General features: G+C 37.3%; 1 protein-coding gene across 1 annotated transcript in view; it reads right to left on the bottom strand.

The window, feature by feature from the left end:
• Positions 1–1,283: 1,283 nt before the first annotated feature.
• ADAMTS20 (ADAM metallopeptidase with thrombospondin type 1 motif 20) overlaps positions 1,284–17,848 on the bottom strand; it is an 84,850-nt gene continuing 68,285 nt past the window's right edge. Inside the window, exons 29-39 of the mRNA XM_054274800.1 lie at positions 10,621–10,788; positions 9,243–9,416; positions 7,756–7,926; positions 6,882–7,082; positions 6,619–6,748; positions 6,370–6,464; positions 6,178–6,272; positions 5,641–5,774; positions 4,799–4,890; positions 2,021–2,125; positions 1,284–1,373 (exon numbers count right to left, since the gene is read on the bottom strand). Of these exons, the coding sequence (XP_054130775.1) occupies positions 1,284–1,373; positions 2,021–2,125; positions 4,799–4,890; positions 5,641–5,774; positions 6,178–6,272; positions 6,370–6,464; positions 6,619–6,748; positions 6,882–7,082; positions 7,756–7,926; positions 9,243–9,416; positions 10,621–10,788 (1,455 nt within the window). The remainder of the gene's footprint in view (positions 1,374–2,020; positions 2,126–4,798; positions 4,891–5,640; positions 5,775–6,177; positions 6,273–6,369; positions 6,465–6,618; positions 6,749–6,881; positions 7,083–7,755; positions 7,927–9,242; positions 9,417–10,620; positions 10,789–17,848) is intronic.

Consider the following 17,848-nt stretch of genomic DNA (forward strand, 5'->3'; position numbering starts at 1 on the left):
TCAGAAAAAACATGTATAGTTATTTGGTACATTATAATTATCTGGTACAATAATATACATTATTATGCTGGTAGAAAATTTTATTCTGAATACCTGAGAGTTGGCCCTAAAACACATTATCTGTATATGCATATATTTCTACAGTTCTGGATTGTAAGAAAATACAAACCAACAAATCAAAGAGCTAGATCATCTTTTAAACCTTGTAACTCTTCTTTAAACAGCAGATGTTAGAACTGTATTTACAGACATTGAAAAACCAAACTGAGTCAAAGATGGACACCAAAACCACAGCGGGTGTTGCCTCCATTCAGATTTTTCACTAAGGTTATTGAAAATGATGCTGAATCAGGCTTTGAAGGATGCACACTACTGCACTTTACTAATGTGCCACTGGCCAGGGTAAAGAAGTAAGGTGGGTATGGAAAGTGTTTAAGCAAATACATATTTGTGCAATTATACACAAGATCCCACGGTAAACAGAATGCACTGCTTTCACAGTATACTTGGATGAGAGGCAGCGATTTAAAATCAGGTTTTGAAGCAATTTGTTTCCATATTTTCTTTTCCTGTAACCACAGTAAACCTAAGACCTGATGTTTAACATGTGCTATAGAGACTACAGAGGTTAAACCACACTTCTCAGTATTCTGCTAGGATTTGAGCACCACAAAGAATATAATGAAAGGGATGAGGAAAAATGCTTTCACTGACAGAGAAACACACAGATCTATAAAACTATCTCAAGCATTTTGGCTATGTACTTTCCAGCTGTAAGTTATTGACAGATAAACCCTACAAGTTTGCATAAAATTGGAAGTATTGAAATTACCCATCTCTTTATATAGCAGTAAAACTTTCGATTCTATATTTTAGCACAATCTGTCATAAAAGATCAGTAGAGGATAAATTTTTCTGAATACTGCATAAAGAATTATACTGGTAAGTTACAGGCAAAGAATTACAATTATGGTAAAATTTAGAGTGTTACCCATGGAAGTAATCCCAGTGCAATTTACTTGTTAGTACATACTGTACTTTGAATAAATGCTTCTCCTGTAAAACCTGAAGGTCTCTGATTGTGATTTATGCACTTGCTAGCCCATAAACAGATAATAAAACCTTGAGTTAATCCTGAAGAAAACAGGAATTCTTATTAGTGAACGTTACAGTAATGATCACTACAGACATGAAACAATTACAATATACACATATAGAGCACCTACAATTTGAGCCTAAATGGCAAATGTCTCTGCTTTGATGCTCCTAGTACATCAGAGTTCTCACTGTACTTGAAGTTGGAGACCAATAATTGTGTTAGGAACACATTTTCCACAAAATCCTCCACATCTTCCATATATTTTAGTACCATCCTAGGAATTAGACAAAGAGAAGAGTCAATCAAGAAAAGTGATTGAAATCACAGTTGCATAAAAGGCTTCTCGAGGTTTGCACACAACAGACCTTTTGACAAATCATACCTGGAAACACTAAATCAAGAGACAGCAGCATTAGCAAAACAGGAACAGAGATCCTTTATCCTTTACTACCACTCTACACCTTGTTCCCAGCTCTCCACCATTCCCAGGCTTACCATCCAATGTTGTCTTAAACCAGGCACACTTACTGTTCTTGTTTAACTGGTCTTTTGGTTTTCCATGCTAATAAAGATCAGAGTAAGAAAAAAAAAGGATAATCTGTAGTAGGATGATCTTGAACAAAATATGGAGGCTTAGGTATTGTGTTTGGGTATTTTTTTAGAAGCATCTTAAAGCCTCTAATAAACCCAATTAATACAATAACCTCTTAAAATCAGTTAAGTGAAGGGTAGGCAGGGGGTGCTGATCTGATTTAGATGCTGGACAGTGTGATTAAACATTGTTGAAGAAAACTTAAATGGGTCAGAGACCTTGAATGCTACTTCTGATTCACAAAAATCACTGCAGCTTTCACTACAGCCAACACTTGCACCTCTTGTCCAAGCTGTAAGAGCAGGTGAAGGACAACAGCATTGACTCACGTGGGATTTGTGTATGTCAGCAGTGGCATAGTTGCCCTGAGCAATCCATCTCACTGTACTGGATAATCTCAGACCTGTACCAGCCAAGTTAATGCTGAACTGGCCCTAGGGAAAAAAAAAAGGTAAAAAAATTACAGACCTGATAAACAGGGTTCAAAACACTAAAAAACTTTATATTGGCATATTTGCACATATTGCTTGGGATATGTCTAAACATGAAGTACTCAAAGGTGTGTACAAAATATGGGCTGGATATGCTGCCTTAGCCCCTTTCTATGGACATTCACAACACAAAACCAAGTTGTTCTGCAATAAGCACCAGCTGTGCATCAGCTGATCTGTAGCATCTGAGTATGAAGACAAAACTAACATCTGACAACTGAAATTATTTTTGCCCTTCTACAAATGAAATTTTAATTTACAAAAAGTACAGACTTTCAAAAGCAAGAATGAAGCTGGTTTTCTTGAATGACTATTTTTTTTTAAGTTCCTGAATTTTTTGGAAATAACTTGATCAAAACACACTGCTGCCTGTAAAGACGAATCACTTGGACATCTAATTTTCAAATGTTTGCACACTGTAAGATGATGTAAGCATCATCATCTTATCATGTTCCATTGCTTTTTCAGTATAATAGATAACACAACTGAACAAGTACATAAGTGAATGTTAAAATAAATATTTTTAAGTGGAATGTTTTGCAATATAAACCATTCACAACAGATATAGAAGCTATTGATTCTAAAACATTTTCCTACACAAATATAGACTCTCAAAACTAGCTTCAGTCAGTTCCTATGAGAATAGGAAATATATTAAAAATAACAAATTGCACTACCTTGGTAAACAAACTGGGATACAGAAAATTATTAAATTGCATTCACAGAGAAGTGCAATTTGTTACAAAGAAGTACTGCCCCCACAAAGAGCCTAATGATTAGTTCAGGCAGCACTACAATCAGAAAACTGCACACCTCTGCATTATTCACTGAAAGCCTGGATTTCTGTATTCAGACCTAGTAATTTTTTATTGCAAATGGTAGCTTCTGTGTTTTATTGCTTAATAATGTCATACATATATAAATATATATAGCTTTTATTATAATGATTCATTTAAATTCTGTTGCAAAAATTCAGTTATATTGCTCAGCGTGGCAGATTTATTTTGAGAGCACTTCTATGTAAAGATGCTGTGCTTATAGCACTCATGTAACTCGAGATGAGCTAATAAAAACTCATATGGATAGGGTAGGATGTTCTTCAACTGTCCTCAAAGTGAAAGACTTCCATTTAATGAAGGAGGAAATTCATACAAATGGTATGGACTGATTTCCATAATTAACAGTCCCAGAGTAACTTTCACAGTGACATCATTTTGCAAAAATAAATGAGAAACGCTATTACAATTACAGCTCAATAGCTGTCTGATGTATCATGCAGCATGTGCAAGATTTAAGGACTAAAACCACAGGAATGGAAACCTTTTGACTGCATCAAAAGTGGCAGCTTCAGTCAGAACTTTTAGATGGAAATAAATGTGTCAGTGCCAAGCCATGTAAGCAGAATGACCTCCCAACAGAGGCTACACACAGCAGCAAACAGATTTGTATCATGGTGCACCCAAAGCACTTGCAGGTTGAAGGCATCCAACACTGTAATGAACTTCAACTGTTTTCTTATCAGGAATTTAAGTCTGCCATGAATTGCAGTAAATTGCACATGAATTTTCTCTAGCTGCCCTTGGCTGTGCCCACCCACAGCTGGTCCTAAGTTTAGGCAACCAGAAGAGATGGACAACAGTGCAACTTCCAAGCAAGCATGAGGCACTTGGTCTTAATTCCTTTATAACCAGTGAAAAGAAATTCACTTCCAGAGGACAGCTGACCTCATCCTAAATTGTCTAATAGTGTAAGGTAAGCTGAAGTGTTTTCTAAGGAATCCTGTTTCTGCCAGGGGGGCTGCGAAGGTTGACTAGTTGGGCTGTGTCTGCATCATCAAGAAGGGCAAAGCAGTATAAGCAGACCTGTAAAGCAAAAATTGGCCCAGAGAGCCCAAGTCTGTAGACAGTGCACCAATAAGGGATTTATTTTGGACTAACTCTCCCCTAGTCCCAATCCTCAATAGCATTAGAGTATATTAAGATCCCTCCTCTGAAGCTCATTGCTGCCTTTAGCTTAATCCAAAAGGGATCCTGTTCATGTTTTTCCAAACTACTCTGTGATGTGAAACAGCAAACAGAAAACTCGACAATATAGAGATTAATCTAAAAAACACCATCCAATAAAACTAGAACACTAATGTAGACACAACAATGCATGCGGAAATTTTAAAGTAAACTGCTAAAAAAATTTATTTCCTCTGGTAGTCTTCAAAGACATGAAGCGTCAGGAGAGAAACAAAGAAAAGATTAGGAAAATTATGCAGGATTATAGAAAAGTCACTAGAGGAGAACAAAGACTGAGAAAGCATTAGGGGAAACAAAGGATACATCAAATCCAGAGAGAGGCAGAGCAGTACATGAAACACACAGAAAGCTGGAGACACATACATGGAGTCTACAGGGAAAGGGTGTAATAAACAATTTGAGGGAAAAACTGTGAGAGGGGGGATGGTGGAACAGGAGAGAAGAGAGTAAGAAGAAAAATACTTATTAATGTTGTACACTGACCTCACAGAATAGGAGATTGGTTTTGAACCTTACAGATCTAAACAAGTCACACATATTTTTTCCCTCCTCTTATGTAAAACATTTCAAGGGAGCAAGAAACCATAAATACCTGTGGACATCTGGCGGCACTGTAGCAATCTCCAGCTGTAGCAAATGGTACTGCTCTCCCCAGTATAGTCTGAGCAAAAAGAAAATCTGTAGCTAGAAAACAGAAAGTTACTCAACACTAACTGCTGCATTTGAAGTTCAGGGGGAAACAGGGAAAAGTGTGAACATGGGTGTTTTATCTTTTGCATTGTGAGGGGTTTTTTTCTTTGTTGTTCCCTTGGAAAGGAAGGTTGTGTGTTTTGATTTGAGAAACAATGATTTGAATTTTGGTTATTGCACTCCTAGTCCAACCTACAAGGCCAGATTTCTCTCTGAGATGTGAGTGGGTTAGGAGGAAGATGGATGTGCACCTGGACATTGCACCAAGGGAGCTGGGCCAACTTGCCAGCATCAGGCAGGGGCTTAAAGCACTGCAAGACTCCTTGTCCATTTATTTAGTGTCTGCCAAGGTCTGAGAAGGGACTAAGCAGAGCACAGAATCAAAGACTTCCACAGGAAAACAAAATGCTGAATCAAAGACTTCCACAGGAAAACAAAATGCTGTGGATTAAAATAAAATGAAATAATGGGAACAAAACCTTAGAAAATGAAGGCAGTTCACATACAAAATATGAACCTGTGAGATTCATGCCACTTGACCACTTGGGACAAATTTACAAGGTAACTAGTGGTGTTCTTTATTTTTTTATTTTTGACATTGAATTCTTAAATTAAATAAGAATTTTGTTTGCCCCAAGATGGCACAGCTGGATCTGTAAGTGGATCAAAATATATTTTGGCAATTATGACCACATACAATTTCAATAAAATGCTCAAATTGGCCGAAACTAACAAAATGCTTACTTTTAATTTGCATAGATGCCACATCAAATCTTATTTTGCTAAAAATCGTGAAGCCAGCTGCAAGGTAATCATTTCGACAGGCACAGTCTTGCCTTCTGCTTCCATTGAAGGGACATTCATATGGGTTCTGCAACCTAAAGAACAGCAAATATTTAGTTTTCATTTTGAGATTTTTTTCTTAGTATCATAGTGAAAAATAAGTGTACTGCACTATGCCACATAAAAATACTAAACAACCTTTACTGAACAACAAGCTCAGCTTTTAATCTTGGCTTAACTGAAATGCTAATGTGGACCAAAGTCATTTCTACCAAAGTCAAGACAGAAAATAATTATAATCATTTACTACAACTAACGTAATTTCAGGCTGGAAGTATCCATATTTCTGTAGTGTGCTCACATGCCTGGATATTTAAAACAGAAAATCAACAAAAAAAAAATCCTACTCTAATTTCTCACAAAAAGTAAGTATTATTTTATTATCTTACTTTGGAAGGAATAAATGCACTTCATAACATTACAAAACCACTTCTGTACCTGTATCCATATACTTCAGAAAAGTTTTCTGCTTCACCTTTTACCAATGTCAAATATTCTCTGGGGTTCTCTAAATTCATGCCTGAGCAATAAATCTGGGAGAGAAAATGCAACCCTTTAGCAAAATTTTTATTAGAAAAAAGTTGTTTCATAAAATATGTACTAATAAAAACTCATAAATATTAACAGTACCTTTATCATTCTTCCCTTAATGTTAAGTAGGTATTCACCATCCCTTCTCATCCCTTTTTTAATCTGCATATCTTTGCAGGTGGTAAGAATTTCACCTTCAAAATGAATGATTAAATCATATTAATATTTCAGGAACAGAGCTTACTTTTAGGACTTAATTTTCCATAATTGCATTCCAAATATATTTATAGCTTTAATATAAGTAACCTGGGAAAACATTAACTGCATAAAATCACAGCTATCACTTACATTCTTTCTCATGGCAGATCTTTCTGGCAGCTGGTTTAAAATGGGGCAGGCACAAGTCACTAGATAAGCCATTTTCAGTCATACACTCAACTGTCCTCTGCTTTATCCCCACTCCACAAGATGCTGAGCACTAGACATAGATAACCATTAAGACTCAGTTTAGAAAGAAGCAAATAATTAGCATCATTACGTCAGCAAGTTATTCTTGGCATTTATTCATGCTAGAGGCAGCTATAAAAATGAGCTGGCAGGTCTGTACTCACTTTGGTCCACTTCCCCACTGTCCAGGTAGCTGCTTGTGAGCATCCTTTGAGGTTGCATCTGTAAATGTAGGGGGATGGCTGTACCGGGCACGCTGGGTACGCTACAGCCCGAAGGCCGCGCATGCGCCGCCTTTGCACAGAGTGGACTCCAACACAGTAGGGGATCCTCTGCTGCTGACCAAACCCACAGCTCTCTGAGCACTGAAACAAAATCCCCAAGCACAGACATCATTGCTGTGAAAGGTTCTGGGACGTTTCTGCAGAATTGCATTACGGGTATGTCAGCTCTGAGCCTTGCTCTGGCAAAGCCTCTCACTGGAGGTGTGCCACCTTGGGCTGGAACAGCAGTGCACAGAAGTGAAGGTCTGCAATTGTTACATGTGCAAGGAGCCACAAAGCACCATGGTGCACTTTTCTCAGAGGCTCCAGAGCCATTCCCTCTCAGCTGTGACCCATGCACAGACAGTCATTCCCTCTCAGCTGTGACCCATGCACAGACATGCACACACAGGCAGTGCAGATGTGCAAGGGAAACAAAGCACTGATCAAGCACTTCACAGAAATCAAGGAAAGCTTTTTGGTTACTTCAGCAAGGTCAGTTTGCAAGAGAGTTTCCTAGGAACCAGCAAAGGAATCCTGCTGTAGGGGCAGCTCTCTAGTTTGTGATCATAGGTCCTGGGTGGTTAAGGGAGGACTCATAACAGCCTCCACAATAAGTCATGGTTGACTTGGAAGGTCAATGTGGAGAAAGTTTAGACATGTTCAAATGCAAATAAACTTCTCTACACACGTAACCTACATTTCACAGCAATACAACATTCTTAAATGTAAAGATATATAAGAGATGTGTGAGCAGTACAATGTATTAGTGTACCTGTGACAGTTCTCCTGTGAGCACAACATATTTAGAGGGAGATACTCCACAGGTTTTGGATGATGGAGGCTTTGTGGCAGGATCGCAGAAACTGTCATCGACTTGGAGCTGGTTTTCATTCACACATTTTACTTTCCTGTAGATCTCCTTTCTTCTAGATGATGCTGAACACTAAAAGTGAGAAAATTAATCACAGTTCAACTAGACATGTACAGAATGAAGTTACCTACTGATTGGCACACATCACTAAAACCCAGACAGCAATACCTTTTGACATCTGCTATCAATGTCAGACTAAATTATTCACTGAATCAGAGTATTTTAGTTTGTTTTCAAAGTACTTCTAATCAGCTGGGAAAAAAACCAAAAAACTGCATAGAGTAACAATGACACAGTAACTGTTGGGTGAGACAGAGGAGAAAGTGAAAAGATCAAGCCAAGATAACAGGTTGAGTGTAAAAACCCTTCCATATGAGAAGGAAAGAGACAGAAAAGGATTTCAGTGAAATATGAAAGGAGTAAGTTGGTCCTGAAAACAAAACAAGTTGATCTTGAAAACAGAACAAGAGGGAGAGGGAGATGAACAGGGAGAGGGAGAGCCTTGAAAATGTAGCATGCCAGATTATTAATATGACACAAATGCAAAAAATGTTTTTTTTAATGTCGGAGAAAGTCTCTTCTGCACACCATTCCAGGTATTATACATAATTTTGGGGTTTTTTTCTGTTCTGCAGCTTTATGTGTTTGCGTGTTTGCAAAAATAACAAAAGTTATTAAATTTTTTGCATGTAGAAAATAGTAATTACACCTTTAGAAATGACAGCTCTTTCCTGAAAGTATCTGTAAATTTTTTTAAATATGAAAAAGCATATTTAGTAAGAGAATGCTGAGGTTTTTTTCCTTATCTTGCTTCCTCTTTGGTAGGAGTATAATGAGATTTATTTTGCTTCTTATCTTTTCTCTAACAAGAAAAGATGCTTCATGTTTTTAAGATGTTTTAAATCTTCCATACAGAACTTCTTATAAACACTGTTGTCCAAAGATTTTACCTCCATGGTATTTACTTCCACATGACATTTCTTCTGCATTTCTGTTCTTAAAAAGCTGCTTTTTAAGAAGATATTTCATAATAAGGATCTATTATACATCTTATGCACTTTATTGAAAAGTATGCAGAGATAGTCCTATCAATAAATACCTGCTCAGAACTCTACCAGAGCTTTTGTCTACAACTAGACAAGCAAATCCTGTAGAGACTATAAAAAGGGAGTATAAATAAAGTCTTTAACATTTTTTGGCACTTTTGAAGTTTTGCAAGCCTGACCTTCAAAATTTCCAGCATGGTCATTTGTTATTCTGCTACATAACAGCTACTAGAAATACATCCAAATGTGGGGGGGAAAAATAATTAAAAAGAACAGAAACCAAACTTATAATGCCATATTAGAGAACCCAATGAAGTCACAGAGGTTAGAAGCCTTACTTACATTTCCCCATCGCTGTGCCAGCCAGTGGTGCTGCGGGCAGGGGGGCCGCTGGCAGCGCCTCGTGCTGGCGGGGCGCCGGTCGCGGCTGCACAGGGCGTCACTCACCCGCGCCAGGCCTGACACCTGGCAGGAGATGTCCCTTTGCTGAACCCCTACTCCACAGGATGCAGAGCACTAAAAGTGACCAAAATCAGCTGTGTCACTGTGAAACGACACTGTCCCCAGAGGGAGTACTGCTGTCATTAGAAGTTCTTAGGATATTATTTCAAATAAGCTTCACAGCCTTTGTGATATGAGTACAATACCTGAAGAAATTTATGGTGAAAATGCAAAACTATAATTAAACATTTTAAAAATACAGAAAATAATTGCATCTGAGGTACCTAACTGAGCTCTCTGCCTACCTTAATTCACGGTAGGGACGATCACTATAGACATGCAAAGCAGAAGTTTACATTTTTGCAAGATCAATGATTGAAGCTCTAAGTTTACATCTTATCTTTATTAGAGACTGACAGTCTCGTCTGTTTTAAAATACAAATACTACAATAAAAGACAAAAAATCTCAGTGTTTCAGGTTAGAAAATCTTGCAAAAAGTGTAATATTCTGAGGACACTATTTTTTGCAGGTAGTACTAACAATTTTGAACCCTGAAGAGCTTAAATACCAAATGCCTCTTTACCATCTTCTTGGCCAAAGGAATTTCACCATCCCATTAATGCCTGCTGAGATAAATCTAATTCCCTTTTACCCCAGATAATTACGTCCCAAAGCCCACCTAAACGCCCAAGCTCAATCATAAAGTTCGTATTGTTCTATCAAGCCTGGCCAAAATGTGGAGAGCGGTACTGTGTCCATGGTGGGGAATCTTGTGTTGAAAGAGTGAGTGAAATAAAAAATATTGCAATGTGCTCAGTTACACACAATTTTACAACAAGGTGACAGATATTTCATAAGACCAAACCAGGGAAAAGGCCAGTATTGTGCCCAAAAGCCCTTTTTCTTGTCCTTTTCCCACAAACTTGGCTCCATATCACTATGCAGACTAAGATAGCAAATAGTGATATTACTGAATTCATTGCAGAAGGTAAGAAGTAAGCTTTAAAATTCATTGTTAATATACCAGGTAAGATGAGGAAAGTCCTAAGTAGCTATTCAGTACAAAATTGAGATTAGCTAATAATTTCAGTTTTCACATACATTTATTTTTCATTACTCTTAAAAGAAAGAAAAAGAAAATACAATTAAGTACTTGCTAATTTGTAAATTTCATTGCAATGTGTGCACTCACAATTTTTCCCAGTGAAGCAATGTGTCATGAATATGATATTGTCTTGTATTTTCATGGAGACCATAATTATGGAAGCTTTTACATACCTCTTTCCATCTGCTGGCCTTCCAAGAAGGACATCTTCCAGCTCTACATATTTTGTGTGTTCGTGGTTTTCTCAAATGTTTGCAGTTGTCCTCTTCTATTTTTGTTTGGAAGCTGTTAATGCAATGCACATCACGAAACTTCAAACCTTTTCCACAGGAAACAGAACACTGAAAAGAGAAGTGTTATTTCACTACTTTGTTAAAAATCTCAGAGCAATAAGAAAACCAGAAGAAGCTGTGGCCTCACCCAAAATGGACTCAGCCATTATAGGAGTTTCTGTATTATGACACAACATCTGCTGTACGTGTCTGAAACTTCTCTGTGAGCTCTCTCATACTGAACATTACAGATCAGGTGCCAAATATCTCTCACATCTTCATTAATGTCATCATTGAGAAATACCCGTGCTCAGCCAACCATATCCATGCAGGAGACATCTTGATATTATGATCTCACAAGAACATGCTCTAGCAGCTGTTTCCAGATGTGTACTGCTATTTTCACATAGGCACGATGCTTATCACAAGCACCAAAGATAGGAAAATGCAATATCATGGCTATGTGTGTTTCTAGCTAGTAGGCTACAAAGTCATGTTTGCTTGGCAACTCCCCTCCATGAGCTTTGGGTATCTTATGGAATGTGGCAAACAGGCAAGAGAAGAGGTGTGAAGTGGATACCAACAGTTTTAGAGTGGTGTTTAGAGGTGTAGACTTGCCCCACCGCCCCCTCTCCCCAGTATCCCATTTTCTCCAGAAAGCAAGCTTGCTTGCTTCCTTCCTTCCTTCCTTCCTCCAATGTCAAACTGTCAGGGCTGCAGGTTTGTTCTGTGAAACCCTCCCTGGCAGGCCACCCTAGCCAAGACTGGAGCGTGCCTGATGGATGAGGCTCTGCTGCAGAGATGATCATTCCTCTGCTAAACTGCTGGACTGCTGGCAGATTTCAGCGAGGTTGGATTTTAATTCATCACATCAGGGACATCCTATGCACCTACAGAGTAGGGCTGCAGGGCTTAGAGAGCTTTCAGTCAAACAAGGAAGTCAATCACCTGAACTTCTTCCACATTAGGTGGCTACTCAGCTGATTTCTCTTGAACCATGAACAACGCGAGTATAACTACTTTAGTGTTTCCTTTTAAATATTGTCATTAATCCTATTTTACATCATACTATATAAAAGTTTAGATCAATGGAGATGATTTTTTTCTGTCTGGAAACAGAACATGCTTAATTTGATCTAGGATTTCATCCATGATTTATCTTAGGCTTGAAAAAGCACTTCCTATGGGAAGATAATTGATTCAGGTAGAAAAATAATAGTCCAATAAAAATTGAATTTTTTAGTGGATATGAAAAAAATTTAAATATAGATTTCCTCAAAAGAAATGAAGATATTTCTCTTCCCTTTATGTCATATCATCATCATCTACACCATTATCATTACAGGCTAAATTAACAAAGCATTTTTGAATACATAAGTCTTCTATTTTTAGGAAAATAAGTTCAGGTCGTTCAGCTTTCAGTTGGATGAAAGTTTTTAAAATAGAGAACAAGCAGCTGTAATAAATTAATCGGCTAGGTAATAAACATTTTTGTTTACCAGTTTCTTAAACAGACTCTCAGCTTACTCAGTTGTCCTCAATATCACAAGGATTTCTATGTCTTTGAACATTTATATGTATAATCTTAAAGGTTTAATTGAAACTGCCACTGTGCTTAAAATTAAAACTTTGCAGAATGAAGCAATACATTTGTCACACAATAAAATGGGTGGCATATTTCTCTTATGCAACTATATTTACAAAAAAGATAAGGGCACTGATTTGGCCACAGTTTGCCTTTTACACATCTACTCTAAAATCTTCATGAAAAGAATGCTTGTTTCTAAATTAAATTATTTTGCTCTCAGCAAAACCCTTCAATATATCTTTTTTAAATAAAGTTCTTGTAGTTTTACAATTTATGTTTTATTAGTTTGGAAAATACTTTAAGATAGTAAAATAACAAAAAATACCTGAAATTTTAATATATGACTAATGTAGGTCAGAAAACTTAAAATGTTTAAATCATATCATTATAAAACCCTTTCAGAAGACTTAGCTCTGAATTCAGAGGATTTATTTATCAAAGCAGGCATGATAACTTGCACAAAAAAATAGAATTCTATTAGTATCTGATAACTGACTCTACCTTTCCTTAAAGCTTTTTTCAAGAAGTCCAGACATAAAATATCCACATAAAGGACCCCTAAATTGTTAATGTTCTTCCCTTTAATTCTTTAGTAAGAAGTGAAGTGCAGCTCACAGTTACTTAACCTCCTCCTATGATGTGTCAGAAAAATCCTACACGTCCTTCCTTCCCCAGTGGCCTCCTCTGCAGAATAAATCAGGCTTCAGAGAGCTCCCAGGAGAGCCCCTCTTGTGGGACAGCATTCCAGGCTGAGAGCTGCAGCCATATAAACTCTCCTAAGGAGTCTCCACTTCAGGAGGTGAGGCTACCACTACACAGAATAATCTCACAGCAGGCCACAGTCTCACTTTAATTTGTTGCCCTCAACATTAAGTACTAGGACAACACTTTTCAGCATATACATATATTTGATTATATTGTGCAGATATATTCAACAGAAGCTTTATTTATTGTACAGGGCTCATAGACTATGCATTATGGATAGCAGCAATGGACTACACATTATGCATTATCTTATCCTGCATCCCAGCCTTAGAAAGATCTTCCCATATCTCTACTCACTAGATACAGCATTACACATTTACTTCTACACAGGTGAGAACTTGATCTGAATTTCTGTGGTTGGCCTGTTTTTTTTTCTCTTTGTTGGTTCAAATTCAACTGAGTTATATCTCTGTTATATTTAAATGTCCTTATCTGGATCTTTATAATGTCCTTATTTGATCTTTATAATTTGTGCTATTACTACTAAAGAAAAAACTAAAGAAAGATTTTTGTGTTAATTTATTAGAAGGTATAATTACCAGTTCCAGAGAAATGCCTGCTTCTCTTTTATAAGGATGTTCTACTTACCTTTGTAATTAGAATACATGAATTAAAAGGGGGAGTTCAGAAAGGAAAATACCAGCTTAGATGTTAAAAATAACAGAGGCTTTATGTACGGTTATTACAAATACTTCACTTAAATACTGTTTAGCTTTGATGACTAAAAGCAGCTGAAACCTAGGTATCTTAATGTAAAAATACAGAAATTCAGATGAAAGATACCTAAAATCTGAAGCAGAAATTACTTTCAACTATTTTAAGAATGTTCATCTTTTTAAAAACTAAAAAATATAGGAAATATAAGTTATCATTTCAGTAATGTAACTTGTATAAGTAAACTGATCTATTTTTTTCTTTGCTGTAAAAGACAATAACTTACAAAATACTGCTAACTCATATAATGTAAATATCTACATTTAAATAACTTTTTCCAGGGAGATTTTCATTCCACATCAACTGAATGTTATGCTTAAAACTTAAAAAGACTTGTTCAACATGTTGGGACTATATCAAAAAGCATTAAATGCATTAAATACTTAAAAGGGTACAGAGACAATATTTCTGCAAATAGATTTGCTATCTCCTTTTTTCCCGTATACATCAAGATCTGATTCTCTGTCACATGTATCCAAACCTTCTGTTGAATATATCTTGCACTGATAAAAAGGACTGTCACTCTGCAAGAAGTGATTCACTTGCATCCTCTTATGGGTTTCAACTTAAGAGCTTTTCAGCTGGGGATTTTTTTGGGGGATTTTTGTCTGTGTGTTTTTGTTGTTGTTTTGTGTTTTGGCTGGGTGCTTTTTTACTTAATTCATGAAAGAACTGATGTTTAATTCATTATATTAATGTGGTTTTCATTATATTAATGTGGCTCTGATGGAATTAAACTCCTAATGCTTGTAAAAGCTAGAAAACTCCACAGATATTAAGCATCTGTAAACTTCTGCTTAAATATAATTGCCAAAACTTAAAAACAAATAAAGCACTAAACTAAGATGTGCCTCCAAGCAGCTTTGCTACAGCCAAGTGCTTGGGGTGCTGCATCTCCTGGAATTTCATGGAGCTGCTCCTGCCCACTTCAGAGTGGTTCCACAGTGCCAGATTCCTACATCTGATGCAGTGACCATCTCCCACTTATCACAGTGTGAGGAACAGAAATCTAAATATCTCTAAAGACCAAATCCTTTACAATTTCACTGGGACATAAATGAAATTTAGGCAACTGATTTAAGGACTGTTATTCTTAAAGCCTTGCAAACATATCAGTTACAGAAGCACCTAGATTGCCCTGACCCACAGCCAAGGACCTTAAAAAAGTTATCTTAAAAAGCGGTAAGAGTCTAATTCTACATGCATGCACAGTCTTTTTAACAGATTGGTCAGCTCAGTGCTTTACAAACCCATAAGGACAATTAACATCCTGAAAACAGATTTCCTTCTATTTCTAATAACAAGTTAAAGAAAGAAGTTGATCTAAGTGTACACTGAGTGCACAGCAGATGAGTGAAGCACATGGCCAAATACAGTGATAGATGACATTTAGTGCAACTGAAGAAAAAGAAATGCTCCTATTTTATTTTTTTTAACACATGAAAAAGCTAATACACTTGCCATGGATTGTAGAGGATCCAGGATCATCAGTGGAAAGTTTCAGAAGGTATTTTATTCCGTGTGTACAGTATTCTCCTGAAATTTGGTATATTCTGGCTTTATTCCTTAGATAATATATAAAAAAGAGTTCTCAAAAGGATCACTTCCTCCCAAAGTGCTTTGGCATCATATGCAGGCAGGCTAGAGAAGACTCCTCCAGTCCAATACACTACTACAAAACACTACATTACCTACTTGGTCAGGGAGACTCCTGACCAAGTAGGTAAGTTTTGCCTCTCCTCCATTACAGAGAACAAATAGCAAAGACAGAACACCAAATCACTCAAACGCTGAATAAAAACATTTCATCAATATCAAATGGGGAATGTTTGCATTTCTGTATGGATAGAGCACAGATCTGTTCAGTTCCTAGAATGAAAATATAGATTGCATAGAAGATCGGAGTGGGATTTGAAGTGCCTAAAGGCATCTAAATGCAGCTTACAGGGAGATGTCTTGCACTGAGCTCTAACCCCACCAGTCAGTATCTTCTTTAGAGAGCTGCATACTGAACACTGAGCTAAGACACCTGCCTGCCTGGCCTCCCTTCAGCTCTGTAATGTTAGTAAGAACTGTCAAATTCTCACTGGTGCAGGAGCAAAGCCCTGTTTCTGTGCTCAGGAAGCCACTCCTGTCCTCTCAGTGCATGGAGCCCACAGCGCATTTCCTACAAGGCTGAACCTTCCCCTCCATGAGCCTGCGCTCCTTCCCGAAGCTCTTCACGTGTTATTGCACACTCTCCGTAGAATAAACTCCTCTCACTGCTTGGTGCCCACCCTGATGTGGTGGTGATCCTCCCAAGGCTTCACTCTCCTGACCAGGGAGAGTACAACTGCAGCAATTCTGGCTGCTTGACCATCCTCCTCTCTAACTTGAACATGGTCCTTGACTACTTGAGCATGGTCCTCATGGCTCAGTTTGTCTATAATGTGGTTTCATTGGTATAACATTCCACACAACGGGAGGTTTAGGGTGAGAGAACACAATTTTCCATGTATTTTCTGCAGATTAACCACACAGGAAGAAAAAAATCCATAAGAACATAAATCTCAGAAGAAATATGAACATTTCCTCCAAAAAATGCAAATTGAAAAAACCCCATCCTGTAACCATTTCACACAGAAATTCTAGCACTTGTCTCAACATTGGATAAAGTAATATTTCCCATATGCCACGTTCTTTTAAAAAACATAAATCTGCAGTAAAAGCTGGATTTCATTACAATTGTTCAGTCATTCCATAACACTGCTAACTAGGATTCATCTGTTTATGTTTTCTTCATAGCAATAAAGTTCTGTAGGGATCAGCCTGACAAAACTCATGCTTTCTGTGGCACAGATGGACTCTCAGACATGCATGCCATCATCAATTCCTACCAAATTAGGGCTCTTTCTGCAGCAGACATGCAACTTCACTAAAAGCTTTTTTATTCTTTTGCTATTATTATTTCATTGAAAAGTTGAAGACCTTGTATTATTTTGTGGATTCTGTACCAAATTTCCATAACCTTTTCTTTAGAGGAGAAAAGTGCTTTGTGTAGTTTAGCTGGTAGCCTAGTGAGCTTCTGGATACTGAAAAACAGACCAGTAAATAGAAAGCATGTAATAACTTCTTTTTGTATTTGTTTTAGACATACAGAGATTAAAAATATAAATGTGTGATTAGAAGATGATAGAGGTAATTTTCTTCATAGTAGCTAGTACAAGTTTTTGGATTTGTGTTGAAAACACATGGATACTTTAGTTATTGCTGAAGAGTGTCACACAGCATCAAGGATAGCAAGGAGGCTGGAGGTGCAAAAGTTTTGAGGGGACACAGTCCAGACCAAGTAATGTCATGGTCAGCAATAAAAGCTTTGGGGAAGAGGGAGGAAGCAGAGGCATGTGGGAGATGGCATTTTTTTTCCCAAAAAATGATCACTCATGATGTAGCCCTGCTTTTCTGGGGATGGTTGAACACCTGCCTGTCCATTGGAAGTGATGAATGAATCCCTTGGTCTGCTTTCCCTGTTGGTGCAGCTTTTGCATAACCCATAAAAATAACTTTTCTTAACCCATGAGTTTTTCTACTTTTAACCTCCCAATTCTTGCTCCCATCCCACCAAGGGAGAGGGAGGGAGTGGTTGTGTGGTTTTCAATACCTACAGGGACTAAGACACAACAGCAGCACTGAAAAAGGATAAAACATATTATAAATATTAAAAGATATTTTCTTCTTTTTTCTGCCTTTTTTTCAGTCAGGAACTTTTGTGACTGGACAGGAAGTTCAGTTTAAAATGGGATTAAACATGGTAGTTGCTTGAGTTGTCTGGCAAACTGCATTTTAATGATCTCTAATTGGCCCAAAAGCCTGTTTGGACTCTTTTAATATTCTAGAAGTAGAGAGAGATCACAACTGCACAATTAATAAAGCAATATTTTGAGCATTGCCTAGTCAAGAATTGCTTTCAACTTTTCATTTGCTGCATTAGAACTAGATCTTCTTTGTCTGCCTCCTCTGCTTGCTTCACCTTCCCAGGGGTTTTTGCAATCCTTGAGCACAATATGCATTTTTCAGATAAAA

Source organism: Melozone crissalis, unplaced genomic scaffold (assembly GCF_028551555.1).
Source record: "Melozone crissalis strain CALT ecotype California unplaced genomic scaffold, PUWL_Pcris_2 ptg000004l_1, whole genome shotgun sequence".
NCBI classification, from domain to species: Eukaryota; Metazoa; Chordata; class Aves; order Passeriformes; family Passerellidae; genus Melozone; species Melozone crissalis.